At 36.2% G+C, this 19,898-nt stretch overlaps 1 protein-coding gene across 1 annotated transcript in view; it reads right to left on the bottom strand.

Annotated features, from left to right (window-relative positions):
• LOC134792406 (uncharacterized) overlaps window positions 1-19,898 on the bottom strand; it is a 265,633-nt gene that overhangs the window by 20,855 nt on the left and 224,880 nt on the right. The window contains exons 3-4 of the mRNA XM_063763700.1: window positions 11,993-12,070; window positions 7,056-7,237 (exon numbers count right to left, since the gene is read on the bottom strand). Of these exons, the coding sequence (XP_063619770.1) occupies window positions 7,056-7,237; window positions 11,993-12,070 (260 nt within the window). The remainder of the gene's footprint in view (window positions 1-7,055; window positions 7,238-11,992; window positions 12,071-19,898) is intronic.

Here is a 19,898-nt window from a genome sequence, read left to right as displayed (position 1 = left end):
ATTATTTTATTTTGTTTCGACGAGAAAATTAAATATGTTTTGTAAATAGTAGTTTTTCACTGCTCCCAGGCACTTTGTTAGGTGGGTGAACTAAGATTAGTTCATTTCGTCTTCTTTCTATTGCAGGGATATCACATCAGGGCCATCCTTTATGAAACCTATATGCTGTGTTCGCCACCTAGTCTAGACCCTTATTCATAAAACTTTACGGGTCTCATTTAGTCAAATTATGTTTTATCCCTTTTTTACAAATACATAAGTCAAAATGAAAGATAAAGACAAACGATTACTAGCTAATTGAGGCTTGTAGCGCGTTTATGAATAAGGCGGTAAGTACATAGGGTGAACAGTCAAAGGATCTCCATTCACTGTTTCACACCGCTACTTTAATCTCCAAGATATTAACGACCTCACACCGGGAACCACAAAAATTAAGTACCTAACTCTTCATCTGATCACATACACCCATACACGTATCATCAAAACAGTTCGAAAAGGTCGATCTCACGCGCTGATAAATTATTTATAAGGGAATTTCGTTCCGTGCCGCCATATTTACATGAGCCGGGAGATTGTTGGGCTTACACTGTTTATGCAAATGCATATTCCTTTATGAATGCACACGGTGTTTGTGGCTCGATCAAATTAAGCCCAGAGGAGTTCTTAGTAAGTAATTGCTGTAGTCTTAGTAATTAGGATATTGGAGAGCAAACAAACGAGCTAGAACTGTAGACCTACTGTTGTAGCTACAAATTAAACAGGATCATGCATTGTTTTATTTATATTGCAGTTGAAATATATATTTTAGTTTCGGTTTTTCGTCGTTTTCTGGCACCTATTATAAAAATGGTCGAATTATAATTATAATAAATTAATTAAGCGTTAATTTAGGAACTCAATGTTAATAAATACATTGTACTACTTTCAGAGCTTCACAGAGTTTTAATACAGTCTAAGATCTTATACCTACATGATACACATGTATAAGATCTTAGACTGTACCTGTACTAAAACCTTTTGTTTATTATACCCACCTCAATCCGCTGGCTTATTAAAACATACAAGTACACATAATTTCATGTTAGGTAACGAAGTAGTGCAAATAGTTTATATACCTATATATTCAACGGCATCAACAAGACCATCGTATCGTCTCCCTTATATAAGTACCTTGTTACAAATATGTATATAGGTGTACAGCCGCATTACTTACATTTTCGCGATGGTAAGGAAAAGAACAAGAACATTGAAGTGCGTCAGGGATGATTATGTTATCATATTTTTTCCAGAGCAACGTTTCTGCTAATGTTAATAAATTATTGCAGGAAGAGTAACGTAATAACCACAGCATAAAAACTCACAACACTCTTGTAAGCCTTAACACATGTTGGGCTTTCCGAAAAAGATTCGAATATATATATGGTTTTCCAGCGAAGAAAGACATTAAATTAATATCAGCACCCTGAGGCACGCCGGGCGGGTCACCTAGCCTTTTATTATTTCCTCTACCCTTAATTTACGAGCTCTCCGTCACGTGCTGGGGTAATTTCATTGCATTGTCAATAAAAAGGTGTTCATTTTCTTGGACTACTCGTGTAGAAACTAGAATTATGGGTCAGTCATGTCATCTGGGAATATTTTGTCTTTGTATTAAGCTATGGAAGTCTCGTTTCCTTACAATGTCTTTTTACTTTAGAAGTCACGAGAAAGTAAATATTTTTCATTGAGCCACAAATTATAACAAATTACAGAAAACATTTAATATGCAAACAAAGGTATCAAACAGGCCTAAATAAATGACTGGTGGAAGAAGCACTGCTATATAGACTTAGTGAAACACTCTGTATCTTGATCTAGTACCTAAGTACGAGTATGTATTTAGTCTCCTAAAAAAAAATTATGCATAATTTCAACCCTAGATTCATTCATTGTTTTAAAACCTATTCTTAAAGAAAAATGACGACGAAGATCGCAAAGTCAAGCAGCCAAGTGATAACAATACTAACCAGCGATACTGAGTTTAAAGAAAAACATAACTTAGGAAGATATATTTCTTAATTAAGAGGAAAAAACGATCTTCAAGCACTATAGTTTGGAATTACACTTAGCGCAAGGACGTCACACAAATAACACAATCTTGTGAAAATGGACTTTATCGATAATACAGTTCGTCAATGTAGATAAGCGTCTACGTCCATCTATATCCATTTAACCGGCGGGAATAGATTGAAGCGTGTAATCTTTCATTCGTGATTTTATCGCAACCTTTATAGAGTCATTACGAAAGAGGCTGGAATAGAAGAGGAATTGTCGTCTGACTGTATATTAAAGTAGTATCTATTGATTTCAGGACAATCTATTTCATAATTATTACCAAAGTTATTACGATAAATTGGGACCTATTAATACATGTTTTCTGGTCTTGTATCATAAATGGAGAATTCAAACACTTGATGTTTTCTGGGTTCGAAAAACCTAGCGTTCCGCAAAAAAATAGCAGAAGAAATAATAACAATTGCCATCGCCATTTGTACATTTTTGTATATACTTTGTGCAATAAAGTTTAAATAAATAAATAAATAAACAATAATAGAATGACGTGATTTTATTACCTCAATATTGTATTCAAAAGCTCAAGAAAGTAAAAATATTACGATAACCATGAAATGAAGAAGAAAATTTTTTACCAAAATCCTTTTCAAGACGAGTGTAGGAAATAATCAGTTTCCCAAGCATGCTCACAGAATTCTTTAGCATACTACACAACTCTATAATGGAACGATTATTTATTTTGCTTCGGCAACAAATAATAATACTTAGAGGAATTCAGGAGGGAGAGGAGGAGGAGATGTAAGTGGTAAAGGAATCTACGTGACCCGCGCGCTCCAGCGGCTGCTTCACACTCTCGAGATCATAAAAGTTTTATAAGTCCAGTCCAGTCTCAAACTGAAACTGAAAAGTCCAGACTCGTTTGCCAGAGAGCAATGGAACGCAGCATACTGGGTGTTCGTAGAACCGACCGTATTAGAAACACCGAACTGCGTTCCAAAACTGGCATTGTGGATGTGGGCATGAAGGCCGCAAAGCTGAAATGGGACTGGGCAGGGCACATCTGCCGAATGCACCCAGAACGCTGGGCTAAAGTATCCACGGACTGGATCCCACAGGATGGATCTCGGGGCAGAGGAAGACCCAAACGGAGATGGCGGGACAACCTAGATACATTCTGTGTGGAGTGGCGGGAGTGTGCATTAGACAGAGACAAGTGGCGGGAAAGAGGGGAGGCCTTTGCCTAGCAGTGGGACACACCAATAGGTTAAAGAAAAAAAAAAGTCCAGCCTTATGTAGAACTTTTACTTACTCGTATAAACCAGTGACGCTATAGATAATTTCGAACTAGCACAAAATGCAGGGCACGTCCTCTATCTTCTTTGTTATTCGTAGTTTTTTTATGATTTTGGAACACACAATGATTTTGATTTTGGTTTTCTACAGCTTCCGTTTTATATTTAAGCACTTAATATGTATGTAATAAGGATAATTTGTATCGATAAGTATTAAATAACATTCTTGAAACTAACTATTTATTAATCTATGGCTTAAATATTTATTGGGTGTTTTCTATGTAAATAAGTGTTTATATTATAAACATATCGATACCTAAGTGATTTTGTGTAAAAATATCCCATAATTTTATTTATTTACTAAAACTAAAGAAAATTGTTTTAAAAACCATTGATTTTAGCATTAAACGTATGAATGAAACTGTCACTTAACTGCTACTTATAACTTCGAAACGTATAATTAGACTTTCCTGATCGCCGTAACGGACCCAAATGTACAATAGAATAATAAATACGCATAGACGACGAAGTGTATAGGTTTCTATTAAATTCAACCCTTTTATTGCATACTGTAAACGCGGCCCTACACCGCTTCTGAGTACGTCCCAGGAGGCCTACCGCGAACCACGTTCGCCATGTTGCCTCTCTGTCGCACTTGTAAATTCATACGTAAGTGTGCAATGGAGGAAACACGTCGGAAGTAGTTCGCGGTAGGCCCTCTGTGCCTCGCTAACTCACTTACATTTCTACCCAATTACAGATGTCCAGGCGGCTTAGCACGGTCGCGTTTTTATCCCTTGTCACCATGCCTGTCACGTTCTAACAAGTATGTAAGTGCGAAAGGGACGCGTATAGTGATAGTCGATAAAAATGGAACCGTGCTGAGCCCGCAGAAGAAGGCGTGCAAAAGCAGCAATATTACGAGTAACTTTGGGGGGAAGTAATTGAATTATATTAGTATTCTTGGATGTGTTTCATAAGTACTGCGTTATTGCTTTGAGAACCACAAAATAATAACGATATTTTTATTATTGAGAGAAAACTTTTATTACTTTGATTTTGATGACAGCGTTATTCATAAAGACACTACAAACCTCAATTAGCTATTAATCGTTTATTTGTAAGAAACAAATGAAATAATTGACATTTGCAAAGTTTTTGAAGTGAAAACTTCTTTAGCGGCGCTCAGCACTTTTTGAGGTGGGGAAAAAATGATAAACTCGGGACAGCGTAACGCGTAACGCGTAAGGCGTCTCTCCTCTCTTTCTACCGCACGGCGAAAATGTATGCCTGAGCCTGCTGTTTCATGTAGGCGGCGCAGGGCGCTTGCGTGACTTATGTCATGTGTGACGGACAATGTTATTCACCAAAGAACTTTAGTCATAACGTATCATAATCAGGTCAATTATTTAAAACTGGACTTTTATATTAAGCAATAAAGCTCAATGTTCTAATCTTGTACGGGTTGAAATACGAGGATTTCACAGTTACATTCTAACTTTATATCACTCCAATATAATTCAATAAAGTCTCATCTTGATGAAATCGCTAATAAAAGTGAACTCTAGTACAATGTAGTAGGTGAATAAAACTCAAAATATCATGACCAAATATATTTATCAAAACTACACAACGGGACTTGGTCTCGGAGAAGACCACGGGGACAACGCCGTCCTCGAAACGTCGGAAGTAAATCTTAAAACTTAAATACGCGATTAAGTCCCGTTGTGTAGTTTTGATAATGTTTAATAATCGGGAAAGTTTAAATCAAATATATTTAGATGCGAGGTCTGCAAGGTAACTTTACAATTTCTATTCGAATTTTAAACAATTAACGCTACAAATTTAAGTTCACTGGCCAGCAATTTCGGAACTAAAGTTTTTCAATAGAAAGGAGGATGGGTCGATTATACATAGTGCTGCAAACATTTTGGACTAGTTATTGAGTTTTCACTTCTGTCGGCACTCCCGGAGTGCAACCCGTTGTTTTTTTTATGGATAAGGGGGTACGGCTTTTGTATTTTTTATGATTTGAGGAATAGTATTTTTTTATGCCTTGTTTCAACTGAATCACCATGAGTATGTGATCCCAGTATTTTGTAAAAAAAAAATACATGTAATACTTAGGCTTGTTGTTCATGAAAAATTCTTATTTGTAAATATATCTTTATTTAATGGGAGGATCTTATATGTAATTTCAGTATTCCTGAACATTTTGGCAATTTGAAGCAACCTGTCGAGTCCAGATGACGCAAGAGAGTCCGAAGTTATATCAAATAATTATTAAGGATTTAATATTTTTGGATTCAGGTATTTTAGGTACTTAATTCTGTTGAAAGGTGCTGTAAGTTAAGTCAGTTTCTGACCGATTATTTTATAAGCAGTGGGCTAACTTGAGGCAGGAATATTATAAAAAAAAAAAGAATCTAGCTCAATGAAAATCCTCTGTTAGAGTCTGTGCCAGTTAGAATGATTTTCTTTTCTTTTCTTTGAGTCGTGGAATGTATTGGACCCCATACGTTCCACGACTCTTTTCTCTTTCCGAACACACTTTACTGTAAAGTACGAGTATAATGTCTAATATCGAGCTTCTTAAGGTAACATTAATAACAACATCACTTTATATAGTGTTCATGCCTCGAGTTAGCACACGTGAGGTTTAACTAAACAAGTTTAATTTCACTTTTCAAATTCCGTCCGTTTTTACGCTTACCTACCTTCTTGAGAATAAGTACATTTCGTTTCGTTTAGGAAACAATACTAAGTACTTATTCGCTACAATATAGAATAATACAGACAAGCGTAATTCAATTAACACTGAATAGCCCGAATCGAAAATAAAAAGCTACGAGAATATCACGAAGGCAGTCAGTTGCACTGGCTCGGGGGTTGCCTGCCTGTGTTCGCGTTATTTAATTGTAGCCAGGAATTAGCCGCTATGCACAGCGAATTATATTCTGTAACACAACAACACATAAGAGCTAATATTACAACGAAACACTTTGTATGGAAATTTTGTACGAAGAGGCCTGAGGGTCGATTTTCTATTTTCGCGGTAGACCCTCTACTTTCTAATGCTTTTGTTTGTACGTATATAGGTGTTTAAAATACATAAAGATGTTTTGTAATCAGTCAGACGATCGTCTTGAGTACGTAACTTCGATGGATTTCCTGAGTAAGGTAAGGTGATGGTTCCGAAAATGTAGTATTATTTTGTTAAAGATTATCAGCCGAAATTATATTGAATATTAAACTCCTTCATCATTCACGATACTGTCTAGACTATTTATTTTTAATATACCTTACTTGCATCTCAATATAGGTACTTCAACAACAGTACCTATCTTTCGGGGTAATACTTTAGGAGGTATAATCTACTCTAACTCCACGGTGGCTACCATAAATTTGTGCTATCGTGCAGAGTGCCTACTAATGTTAAGTTGCATTGCACCGTACAATTTGGCACAATCTTCAGCTACAATTTCTATAAGAGCTGCTCCGGGATCCATAACACATTGAAACTGACGTGACGCGGCGATGGATGATAATAATAGATACTATATGGTCGAGGTCTCCATATTGTTGCTCCGCACTCCACAGGCAACGGAAGGCATTTGGCTAAGTATTTGGCGAGATTAGCAGGCTCGCGGGCCGGAACCGGTCTACGAGCCGTAGCTGGAAGCCTCTGTGGTAAAGTAAGCTAACTCTTACCTTGATCATGACCTTCAGCATCGCGTATCTGGTGAACAGGTTCCTCTGCGCCTTGGACTCGTTGTAGCGCGTCATGAGCGTCACCAGCGCCTTCTTGGCGGTATCATAGTTCTCGTCCAGCCGTATCCGCACCATGCGCAGCCGTTCGTTCGTCTCTATCACCTCTTCCTTCGTCTGCCCGCCTGGTATAAACAAAAAAATATTCATCATCATCATTAGCTTCAACATCTTCAGATCAATACGGGTTTACGATTTCTTACGCTTATGAATTTCTTTGAAGTTTATATGAATGCTTCCTGACAATGATTCCATGCTAAATAAAATCTCATAATATTTTTGACTTTTTTGAAAAGTTACGTAAGTGGATTTGAATATTTATTTGGTTAAAAATCTTAAAATGGAACTAGTTAAGTAAACACTAGTGAACGTCGTCGTGAAATATTACAAAAAAAAATTAAGAATCTTCTCAGCATCCGTTTTTGAATACAAAGCAGGTTAATTAATTAAAATTTGCATATAAATTTGGTCGTTAAGTAATGAGCAAGCACCACTTAATCACGATAGAAATTGCCTAGGCATGATCGTTCTTTATGAGGTAGGTCAGCCAGAATTATTTTAAACTCGTAATATTATTTAATTGTGGACTAAATTCTGGTCGAATTCCTCGCGGTTTGCTAATAAACACATTACAAATTAACACGTTAAAATAATGTCAGATAGAATAATAAGTGCCTCTGCCTACCTAACTAATATATAATAAAGTAGTAATAGTCGTACTTTGGAAACCTTTAGCTTTTGTACGTATTTACCTATTGTTACGAGCCTTCTACGGCACAAAGTAGAAAATTATGTTTTAAGCGCGTGAGATGGTCCTTAGTCATAGCTTGTCTACTAAAACAATCACTGAATTGCAGGTTTTCTGCAGTCCAGCCGGTTACTTTTGACAAAGGTGATGAGCTTGCCTCTCGTCGTGTCCCTAAAAATGTCGCTTCCCGAATTTGAACAAATTCATTGATCAAAACGTTTCACGTCACTCTGCTGAAACATTGGACATTAATCACTGATACAATCAGTGAGTAACGAACAAATAAATGCATTTCTGATCGTGGTGCCGCGGGCTTTGCAGTTACCACTGTTGCCAGTTCCGTGCCACAATGATAAATCTATGTGGTTGTACAATGGCTTATACTTTGAAGATTTGTATTGCGATGTGATATGCCCACGGACGCTTTCTACCACTGCACCGCTCGCAGTCGGCAGTGCGTTCACTCTCACACCCTGGAACCTAAATGATCCCCAATTGTATCAAAAAGGTCCCGAATAAAAATCTTTGTTAAGCAAAAATTACTAAGTAGGTATATCAAAAATAACTGAGGTACCTAGTTTTTTAAAATACAGTCTAAGCCTTAGAGAATTCCAAGGCTTCTAAACAAGACAAGTGGAGTGATAGTCAAGATAGTTTAAGTCATCAGTCGTGTTAAGTTCAAATATAAAGTATATATGTACATAAATACTGATTTGATATGCAATTCCTACTCAGGATCATTAGCATATTATTATATCAATAGCATTTAATTAATTAAATTGGTATATCGAGCCAATGGCAATGTAATTACTAATGTCAATTAACAATCAATACGTCTGACAGCCAAAGTAGTAAGCAAACCGTTGAAAATGTCTATTTTAACGAATGAAATTTTGTCAAAACCAGCCTCTATTTTGGTATTTAATAGAACGTTAATAGTTAATGCGTATTAAGCGAGCAATTTTCTCTTTACATTCGGCAGAATTTTATTGACGATGGTAATAACATTTTTAAAGTGTACCAAAATACCCGTATGAAATATTTTGAAATTTTAGACACATATTTAAACCTGTCAGTAAGTTAGTTACTCGTAGCAGGACTAACGAAGGACGAAATATAAAGACTCTTTATATTTGCAGGATAACTGAGTCTGTAATTAAAAAAAAATAGAGATATAGATTTAGATATTACAAAGGTGTAGGTATATACGAATTTAAATCTCTTAAAAATCTATATTACCAAAAACAGACAATCAGCTTAAAGATATTTTTATTCTTAACAACATCTCCAATCCTTCGTCAGCAAGCCTGATTCGGTTCGGAGACGGGGCTAATGAATCGGCGGACTCACGCAGGCCTCGTCTCTGGCTACTAATCAATTGGCGCGGTGTTAGCATTCCGGTCAGGGCGGACCGCAACTGGCAGAGGACAGACAATCTTGGAATATCTTTTTAGGGTATGTCTGCTAGTGTTATTTAAGACTCGAGTCCTTTGAGTGTTCTGCTTTAAGACTGGACTCGAGTTATTTTCAACTTGATAGAGACCTGAGTCTTTTGTAATAACTACGACACGCGTGTGTACGATAGGTGTTCCACTTCGAACCTGTACTGTATACCAATAGAAAATTATGTAAGTAAGATTAAAACTTTTACTCTTCGACTGGTCGACTGATTACCTACTCCGAAAAAAAAAATCAGCCTATATACGTCCCACTGCTGGGCACAGGCCTCCTCTCATGCGCGAGAGGGCTTGGGTTAAAGTCCCCACGCTAGCCCAATGCGGATTGGGGACTTCACATACACCTTTGAATTTCTTCGCAGATGTATGCAGGTTTCCTCACGATGTTTTCCTTCACCGAAAAGCTAGTGATCAAATGATATTTCGTACATAAGTTCCGAAAAACTCATTGGTACGAGCCAGGACTTGAACCCCCGACCTCCGGATTGAAAGTCCGACGTCATATATTATCCCCTCGGCCACCACTGCTTCAAAAAAATATGTACAAAATTAAGTTACAGTGACATATACATACAAGTATACATATAACTTTCCTATTTTATTTCCAAATGTTAATAAGTAATTGAGATTTATAACGAGTGCCTACCTAATCTACCTACGATATACAGATGTAGGGCATAATTATTGTCAATCGTATTTTCACGGAAACATACGAGCGTGTCTTGCGATCAGTCAGTCTCGGTACAAAAAGTACTGAGGTTGACTGAAGTAGCATGACAAATACGAACGTCTCCGAGAAAATACGATGGAAAAAAATTATGCACTACATGTGTACCTATAAAATATTATTGTTAATCATTTGTAAATGGTAAAATAGAAAAGTCCAATCTGTAATTTTAACAACGACATTAATTTTCAATATACATTTTTATTTTACACATGACTATGTCTGTGACGCTCTCCTATTTGTTCAGTGGTTTAGCTGTCTCCCCGGCTACGGCCCCGTCTAATCTCGCCCTTACTGAATTCCTAATAACTGTTTACACGGCTGTTCTTCTAACTGAATCTGGTGTAAGCTGATGGAGCGCTTTGGTGAGAGGACAAAACTAACACGGTCAACAACTGATTATTACTGGCTTCTGTCTGTGACTTTTAGTAATAGTGAATCTTTCGTAATTTCGTGACCGAAGTGGCAAAAAGGGAACCCTTATAATTACGTTATGTTTGTCTCTGTCTCTCTGACCGCTCGTATGTCACAGCCACTTCACTCGGTAACTAAAATATGTATCCCGCTGAGAGCTGTTACTTAGTTTTTTAGTAATAATTAAAAAATTACGCGGATTCACTCTGCCTTATGTGATTTGTATTTAACAGAACTAGCTCAACTCTTTCTGGCCTTACGTGTGAGTGAAAGTGAGTTTGAATTTAAATGTATACTTAACAACAAGATGGCAATTTTATTGCATGCAACAATACGTTGTACTAGAAAACAATGTAGTTTTATGTTGAAGTTTCAGAAGTCACTACTGTCACTATAATAAAAGTCGGATGAAGTGGAAATGAGAAATTGAATGAACTTCCTGAAACAAAAGATCGCCTTACACTGCGTGCAATTCAAGTAAGTTTGCTTTTTGATTTCCTAGAAAGTTTGGAGCTTAAGTTTGAAGTGCAGATTCAACTTGTAACTTGAACCTTTTAGATTGAAACTTTTGGTACTTAATTTGATTTCGTTCTTTCTGTACGAGTGTACGACACAGCGCCGGTTCTTTAAATTATTGATGAAAAAAGTCGGTTCACGCTGTTTCGTCATAGTTGGTCATAGTTAACATAACATGTTCCTAAGTTCACTTCTTGTCGTCGCACCAGTCATTTAAATCTGTCAAAAAACGCGACGATATTATATCAATGAATAATTGCTCTATTTAACAATTTGGCGATTTTTATATTATGTACCTATTCCTGTGTTATACTTATATTATGACATCATAAAATTCTACTTGACAATAATTCTACCGAGTAAAACGTTATTTTAATGAAAATTTGGCGAATTACGCACGTGAAATTCGGGCAGTAAAATTTCCACAAAAAGGCAGAACACCGTGCCATGTCATAAAAGGACATTTTGCAAGGATGTTGCAAGGTAAATTATGCGGAAAAATGGGAAGACCTTTACTTGCAACTGTTTAGCGTTGCGATAATAATGCAGCAACATTTCCATGGTCACGAGCATTTTGCGGGAAATAAAGGATTTAAAATACAATAAAACAGACATAACTTGGGAAGAAAGCTTCACTACGACGCCGCCATTGCGACGATGCTCATCTGTCAGTCCTTGCCGCGTTATAGTGATGTGACCATTTCCAAAACCGATTGGTCTGCAGTGTCTGCACACGCGTAAGCTCGTTATCGGTTATCAGTAAATTGTGGCCGAGCATGGTAGTTACAAAAATACGAGGTCCGCATAGACTAACTAGTCACTAACCACTACACATCTCTAAAAAGGGTTAAGGGTAAAATTAGTTGCCTATTAACCCTTTGAATCGTACGTAGAGTCAGCAATACTATTGGCTTAGCACCTTTGCATAAAAATTTCTATGCAGGGGGTACCCCTTCTCTTTGCAGGTCTCGTTTATTATAATGTTGGTAAATATATTGAAATAGTTAATAGAACTTACTGGAAGCCCCCTCGTCCTTGACGTCCTGTACGATGCGGCGGACGCTCTGCGTGAATTTTCCCACTAGGTTGGTGCTTGCTGTAACAAAGAAAACAACGTATTAGATATATTTTGCAGCCGCTCTTTGTGCTCCCTGTCTATTTCATTTAGAATTATTTCTCGGTATAGTTCGTTTTTTAGGGTTCCGTACCTCAAAAGGAAAAAACGGAACCCTTATAGGATCACTCGTGCGTCTGTCTGTCTGTCTGTCTGTCCGTCTGTCACAGCCGATTTTCTCCGGAACTACTGGACCAATCAAGTTGAAATTTGGTACACATATGTAAGTTTGTGACCCGAATACGGACATGTAACGTAAACAAATGAATTTTAAACATGGGGGCCACTTTTGGGGGGTAAATGAAAAAAAAAAAATTTTTTTTCAAACTATATCATGTTACATATCAAATGAAAGAGCTTATTGTAAGGATTTCAAATATTTTTTTTTATAATTTTCGAATCAACAGTTTAGAAGTTATTCAAGAAAATAGGCAAAAAATTACCATTCCCCCCCCCCTTATCTCCGAAACTACTAGGTCTAAAATTTTGAAAAAAATACATAAAATAGGTCTATACCTATAGATGACAGGAAAACCTATTAGAAATGTACAGTCAAGAGTGAGTCGGACTTAATTACAGTTTTTAATCCGACCCCTACGGATTTTTTAAAGAGATTTCACTCACGTTTCACATAAAAAATACATTGTTAACAGTGCCGGATTACTTAGAGTAGTAGTTTTCTTAGAGTAATTGGTTATAATTTTCTGATAAGATAATCATTTTAAATATTTAACGGTCTTACCTACTTACGAGTAATTGTAAGGTCAAATTAAAAATAATGTTTAAAAAAAAATGTTAAATTGAGAGCTAGCTTAAAGTTTTTTGTACTCGTCGACTTTAATGGTTGAATTAATAAAGACTTTGTAACCAATAAGCAAAACAAGCACGTGCTTAGGGCACCACGTTCAGGAGGGGCACCAAAATGCCAGGTTGAAAAAGGTGAACAAATTTTAAAATTAGGGACAGACACATCGTTTTTACCACACGATTTTTTTTAGCTGTCCAAAAGCTAATTTGCAAAAATAATGGTGCGTAATTCTTTGGGAAACAATCGGTAGCAGTAGAAGAGTCGTGATTACATGCATAGATTCGATTTCAACCCACTCTTTTGCGGTTCGGCGTTAGGTCTTATGCGAGGCCTTCTGCCTTAATTACACTTGGGCGTGGATCCAAATCCAAGCTTTCCTCTTTCGCAGCTAGGCCTACTGCCTTTCTCACACTTCGCCAATTCAATTCCAAGCTCTGCTTTCTTGCATATTTTATGCATGAAAACAACCTCGAATATCGAAGCCTAAGAAATATCGAGCCCTATGCGAAGCTAGGCTGATAGAAAACTGTCCCATCCCTTCTCTGTATGAAATCCTGGATTCGCGCCTGGTTGGGACTAAAAGTAAAATTGCGTTTGTATATCGAAAAATTTTCGCGCTCGCTTCGCTCGCGTTTTCAATAACTTTATAAGGTATGATAAAGGTGACATTCGGGTGGCGACTGCAGCAACATTACTCTGTTGCAACGTTACTGCTGCAGTACTGTCAACTTCCGTGATAAAATGATGTGACTGATTTCCATACTAAAAGTAAAAATTTACAACTGTCTATCATATTGCGTTTTTATATCGAAAAATTTCCGCGCTCGCTTCGCTCGCGTTTCTATTACTTTCTAAGCTATGATAAAGGTGACATTCGGGTGGCGACTGCAACAGCATTAGGTACTCTGTTGCAACATTACTGCTGCGGCACTGTCAATTTTCGTGATAAAATGATGTGACTGATTTCCATTCTCAGCTGTAACGCGGCAATGAACTTCTCTCAATTTACCAAAAAATCAATGTATTCTTGATGACCCGAGGGAGAGGGGGCACCTAGAAATCCTTAGGGCATCAACATATCTTAATCCGGCACTGATTGTTAAAAATTGTGTAATATACGGAACCCTTGGAACGCGAGTCCGACTCGCACTTGGCCGGTTTTAGCATTAGAAAAAGACTACACGATCTTGGGTGTTTTTTTATTGAAAACCGCTTCTTAAAAATGGTAACTATTACTTATGAAAGCAAAAGAATATAAATAATCGTAGATTCATAATTGTTACATATTTGCCGTGACTTATTTTTCAATAGTGTTTTTTAATAAAAAGACACGTCAAGATTATTTACCTTTTTTTAATGCTAAAAAAACGAACTATAGAGTATATATTTTTAGCACACGGCGTTACTGGTGCAGAGTAAGGGAGCGGAGGGCTTGTTGTAACTGTTTTAGGAAAAAGGCCTGTATTGTCTAAAATATGTATAATTTTATGATTCTGAGTATGAGGGTTTGTAAAGTATTTATCTAAGCACTAATTCCGATTAAAAAAGAATTTTAAATGTTTACGCATCTTTTACACCAGACGGGTGTGTAATGTTTAATATAATTATAAAAAAATCTATCATACATTTGTTATAACGCCATTTGATATATTATTATATGTTATAATGTAATTTTTATAATACGTTTCCTTTATTATATAGTGATTTCATCTAAACTGTCATTGATATAATGCCTAATGTAATATAATTTTCAAATAGTATATAGACATGTTTTATAATGACATTTGTTATATTATATTTTTGTATAACGTAATACTTCATACAATTTTATCAAGTATAAATACATATATCGTATAACATTTTTTGTCATATTTCATTTAGTGATAACGTAATGTTTTACATACTTTTTATAACTAGTACGTAGGCCTACTGCTTTTGCTAGCTATTTTATTCTAGGGAGGTCGCAGTTCTAACCTAACCTAACCTACTTTTTCACGGTTTTCGTTCTGCGGGGGCCGCAGTTCAAATCTAACCTAAACCACTTTTTTGATAGAATATTTTATTTATACGGCGGGTCAAAGTTCTAACCTAACCTAACCCTCCTTTTGTTAGGTAGTTATTCGTTTGTGCTGAGTCGCAGTTTCAACCTAACCTAACCCATTTATGTCATGCAACTATTATGCTACATAAATAATTATGGGATGTCACGTGTTATAACAAATAATATGCTTTAGAGTATGTAATAATTATGGCAATGTACATTAGACGCAGTGTAAATGTACCTTATGACCACTATACCAATAATAACATTATGTATACCGTTAATTAGGTATTATGGTAGTATGACATTTATTACGTTATTCAAAATAACGATATATCAAAAGTAATTATATGAAAAGTAATTATAACAAATGTAATGCACCCACACCAGACACTTTTTGAAAAACTGGGAGTTGTTACAACTTACCCCGTAATTGAGGCTTGTTGTAACAGTTTTAGAAAAAAGGCCTGTATTGTCTAAAATATGTATAATTTTATGATTCTGAGTATGAGGGTTTGTAATCTAAGCACCAATTCCGATTACAAAATAATTTTAAATGTTTACGCATCTTTTACACCAGACACTTTTTGAAAAACTGGGAGTTGTTACAACTTATCCCGTATTTTTTTTTTCAACACCTGGTCGAAACAGAGCTCGTATGCACATCCACTCGCTTCGATGTCTGGCGGGGCAATGGCGGTGTTTACGTTATTCCTCGAGTTATAAGAAAATAATTCAGCAAAAAAAAATTAAATAGTTTTTAATTCCTCGTCAAAATTGAGCGTTACTACTTACCCCTGTTACATTAAACCCCCGGCTCCCCTACGACTGGGCAATTAAAACCAAGTCCGGCCTTGCAAGCCAGAATGTCTTAATCAGAGAAAAGTAATCTTCGATACCGTGTTTATTTTTCAGTGCATACGCAATAATCTTATTTTTTTCTGACAGTCCTAACTTTCCATAAAACATAAATAAGTACAATAAACGTATTACTAGTCAACGTACACGTTTCTGAGCTTATATCAGATTGCCAAATCAAAAGAAGGAACATTATCAACGACATTTCACGCTTTTCGTGGCCTTAAGATAACCATATTATTCTGCGATATGTACGTTAGGGAGTAGGAAAAATTACTCGGAACTCTGATAAATGCAGCTACAAAAAGCCGTGCAGAGTAGATCTGTAAGATCCGTAGGTATACAATGTACTTCATTGAGCTGTAGCAAACTGTGGCAACTGAGCAAAAGAACATACATTTATATGGGCGAGCCACATCCCGAGTTTGTACACGATTGTGCACTCAAAGTAACTTGAGCTGAAAACGAACCGATAGAAGCCGAAAACTGAACGAGGGATTAATGAACTGAAAATAAAAGTCTCATAATGCGAAATCAGTGAAAAAGTTTCGGAGGATAGAGTCAAATAAGGGTTTGTAATCTAAGCACTAATTTCGATTACAAAATAATTTTAAATGTTTACGCATCTTTTACACAGCGCGTTATTGTTGTATTTTTCTTGTTTATAATAACTCTTTGTACCTACATACAATGAAGTGGGTTGTGTGTAATATCAAATTAATAAAAAAGAGTTTTCTTCGAGCAATTATACACAATTTTAGATATCTACCTTTTTATAGAACTGGTCCAAAAATGCTATTAAACTTCAATTTATGAAATGGTTTGCGGAAAATTCAGGTCGTAATTCATGATATTGGAATTTTTGTTAAAAATTTCCTCAATCTGCAAGCGTTTCCATCAACATTATATTATAATTTTCGGTCGAATAAACCTCAAAAATGAGTGCCCGGACGAACCGAACGTATGACAGTAAATTTGGCGTGCTGCCTTTATGTGATTTATTGTTCCAGTTGCGAAGTAAACGGCCGCCTTTCATTAATGGCGATGCTATTGTTGCCATCGCCATTTGCCTCTTTTGATTAACTTAAAAAAATTACGACATTTATAACAGTAATACCCAGTAAAAGTTTGACATATCTTGCTATTTACTCGTAGTAAACGAGTGAGACACTTATTTACGTACAAACGAACTATATTACACTACATGTATAGTTCGTTATAGAACATAAATACGCTAAGTATATTAAACTTTTTTTATGTACGAAATGCGTGGTGAAGTAACTGAAACCATCGACATCTCACGGCATAGTTACAGCGTTGCAGCTGATATTGCTAAAATGTAATTCTACGGTTAATTACTTTCCCCCTTATTCATAAACGTTTACTAAAGTTGACAAGCCGATAATAATCGTTTGTCCCTTTCCGACGTATTGGTATGATGGAAAAGGACAAACGATTATTATCAGCTTGTTAACTTTAGTAAATGTTTATGAATAAGGGGGTTCATGTGTTGTTGTTCATGTGTCATGGGGGGGAGGGGATTAATTTGTTAAACTCGAGTATTTGGTATGGTATGGTAATTTAGTATTATTGAGCTGGAAGATGGAAATTGGACCTCCGTAATGGTAAATGGAAAACTATCACGTCAGGGAGTGAAATGGGGCATATTTATAATTAATGTAGCAGTAATCACTGATCTATTTAAGACGCGGGAAGAAGCTACCTTTGTTTCCTTTCTACATTAAAAATACTTATTCCAAATACAATAAATCTGTCCACACTGCCAAGGTATTTAGTTATTCCAGTAGGTACCTACTGAAATGCTCTCACGAAGACTTCGCTAACAACAAAAGTAAACTAAAAATCATATAACTATCCCTCAGCGTCTACGAAATAGACGTCTAGTTCTCGCTCACGATCGCTATTAGAGAAAATAAGCAGTCAATATTTACGATATCGAGCGATAAACCCTTAGCGAGCAAAGCGATAATGGAGTTTATGTCGCGCTAAGTGTATCGGATGATATCGCAAGCGAGTTCTTTCCTTATCTAGGCATGAACTTTCAGGCAAAGCTTTTTATCTGCAAAGATATGCCTGGCATTAGATATTTAGTATTAGGGTTTCAGGAGCGCCTGGTTATCGAAACTATTTTTGGTAATCGCGTGAGGAAAGTTGTACTTTTTATACTAGGTATGATGGTTGCTAACAATCGGCCTGCAGATATCGTTACTCGCCTAGAAGTTGGTGCATCTACAGAGACGTTTTACAATAGCTTAGAATATGATTATTATTTTAAACATTTTTCTAATAAGAAATACGCCGCCTACAGCTTCAGAAATGGAAAATAAAGGGCAGTGAAAAATATTGCTATGTCATTCCTGCTTTCTATACGTAATTAGAAACTTCAGGTCGAAGCCTTGAGGTTGACAGAGGGTGTCGGAAAACAAAGTTGTCGTTTACCGACTACATAAAGCACGTAAACTATGTATGTAACATGGTGTCGTAGATTAACGAACACATGACTACCGATCCTGTTGAATTATGACGAAGTTTGACCTTGTGTTAGACAATTTATTATTAATTAGGATTCTACTTTCAACAGCGTGATAATTCTATAAGACGCTCATTTGCGGGAAACGTCAAATAAAGATCAACATTTACTTAAGTTAAAAGAATAAAGACATTTTGTGTTACTTAAGCTAAATTGAATTTTACTTAATTATAGTTCAGTGATGTTGAAAACTGAATCCTTTTCCATTTAGTTTTCAAAAGAGATTTTAATTCACGGTTGAAGTGTTTCATATTTACGCTTACTATAATATTTTCCGAGCTCAGAAAATACTGCAAACTATTGACGTTTCACGGATAACGTGTATTTGAGAAAATAAATGTAGATCGCCGGGGAATACGCTTTTATAAAACTTTAACGATTGTGCGTCGGGCACGGGCAGCCATTTGCTATTCTGTTTCAGTTTACCAACTAGCGCGAGTAAATTGGAAAAGTTTGACAGGCGATCTGACGCGCGCTTAATCTGTATCCTTGTCGCGCCGTGCCAGTAAAATATGTGCGTCGATACACTTTAATTAGGCTTCGATGTACGGGAAAATGTATGCAGACATTTTAAAAGGCGTAAATAAATATAGATGGTCAAGCAAATCTTGTCAGTAGAAAAAGGCGCGAAATCCAAATTATCTATGAGCCGATATCCCTTCGCGCCTACATTTTTCAAATTTGCCGCCTTTTTCTACTGACAAGATCTGCTTGACCAAGTTTAGGAAGTTTATCACCAGGGTGTGTTCCACCGTTCCAGGGACCTTAAGTTTTTCTTTTTATACGTAATCCAGTAACATGTACCTATAATTGCCAATGTACGATAAATAGGTAAATAAGGGATCTTTAAATATCCGTACCGGTAGACTATTTGTACTAGATCTTGACTTTATCTTACTATTTTGTGATGTTCTATTGTAAATTGCGTACGTTCTTATTCGTTTATGGAATAATTGAGCTATTGTACAAAGATAATTTTCATTGTTCTTTAAGTATTTTTTTCCACTAGAATTATTTAACGACTTAAGAATTATTTATTTTACGACTTAAGAAGTGCATTGTCAATTTAGTTACGATAGCGTCGTAACACAAATATAAACGAGCAACTTGTGTAGGTACACATACACACAAAACAGGTAACCCCTATATAATATATGTAGATAGCAGGCACTTAAAGTTTTTGAGCAATTCCTATTAGAGCGAAAGGCTTAGAAACAACTGCATTACCGTTGTTTGGAGTTTGTGCCTTTTTAATTCATGAACGTCGAGGATAATGGGCGAACTCGGCCCCGGCAGACTAATCGCAGAACACACGACTCCTTGTAGCATCGCGCCTCGCGGTACAGTTCTATGGTTACATACATGGACCAAAAGCAAAATCATGATTAGAATATTATTCTGATGACAGTGTACGTTCGAATTGGCCTATATTTTTTTATTTTTTTTTATTTAAGTAGACTTTATTTCGGACATCACAGATCCATAGATGATTAGTTAGGTAAAATATTACTTATCACTATGTTAGTTTTGACAAAGTAACTTATATTTAAGG

The sequence above is a fragment of the Cydia splendana genome, chromosome 7, assembly GCF_910591565.1.
Source record: "Cydia splendana chromosome 7, ilCydSple1.2, whole genome shotgun sequence".
Lineage (NCBI taxonomy): Eukaryota > Metazoa > Arthropoda > Insecta > Lepidoptera > Tortricidae > Cydia > Cydia splendana.
The sequence above is the reverse complement of the archived record's forward strand: the minus strand, read 5'-3'. Positions and strand labels throughout refer to the sequence as shown.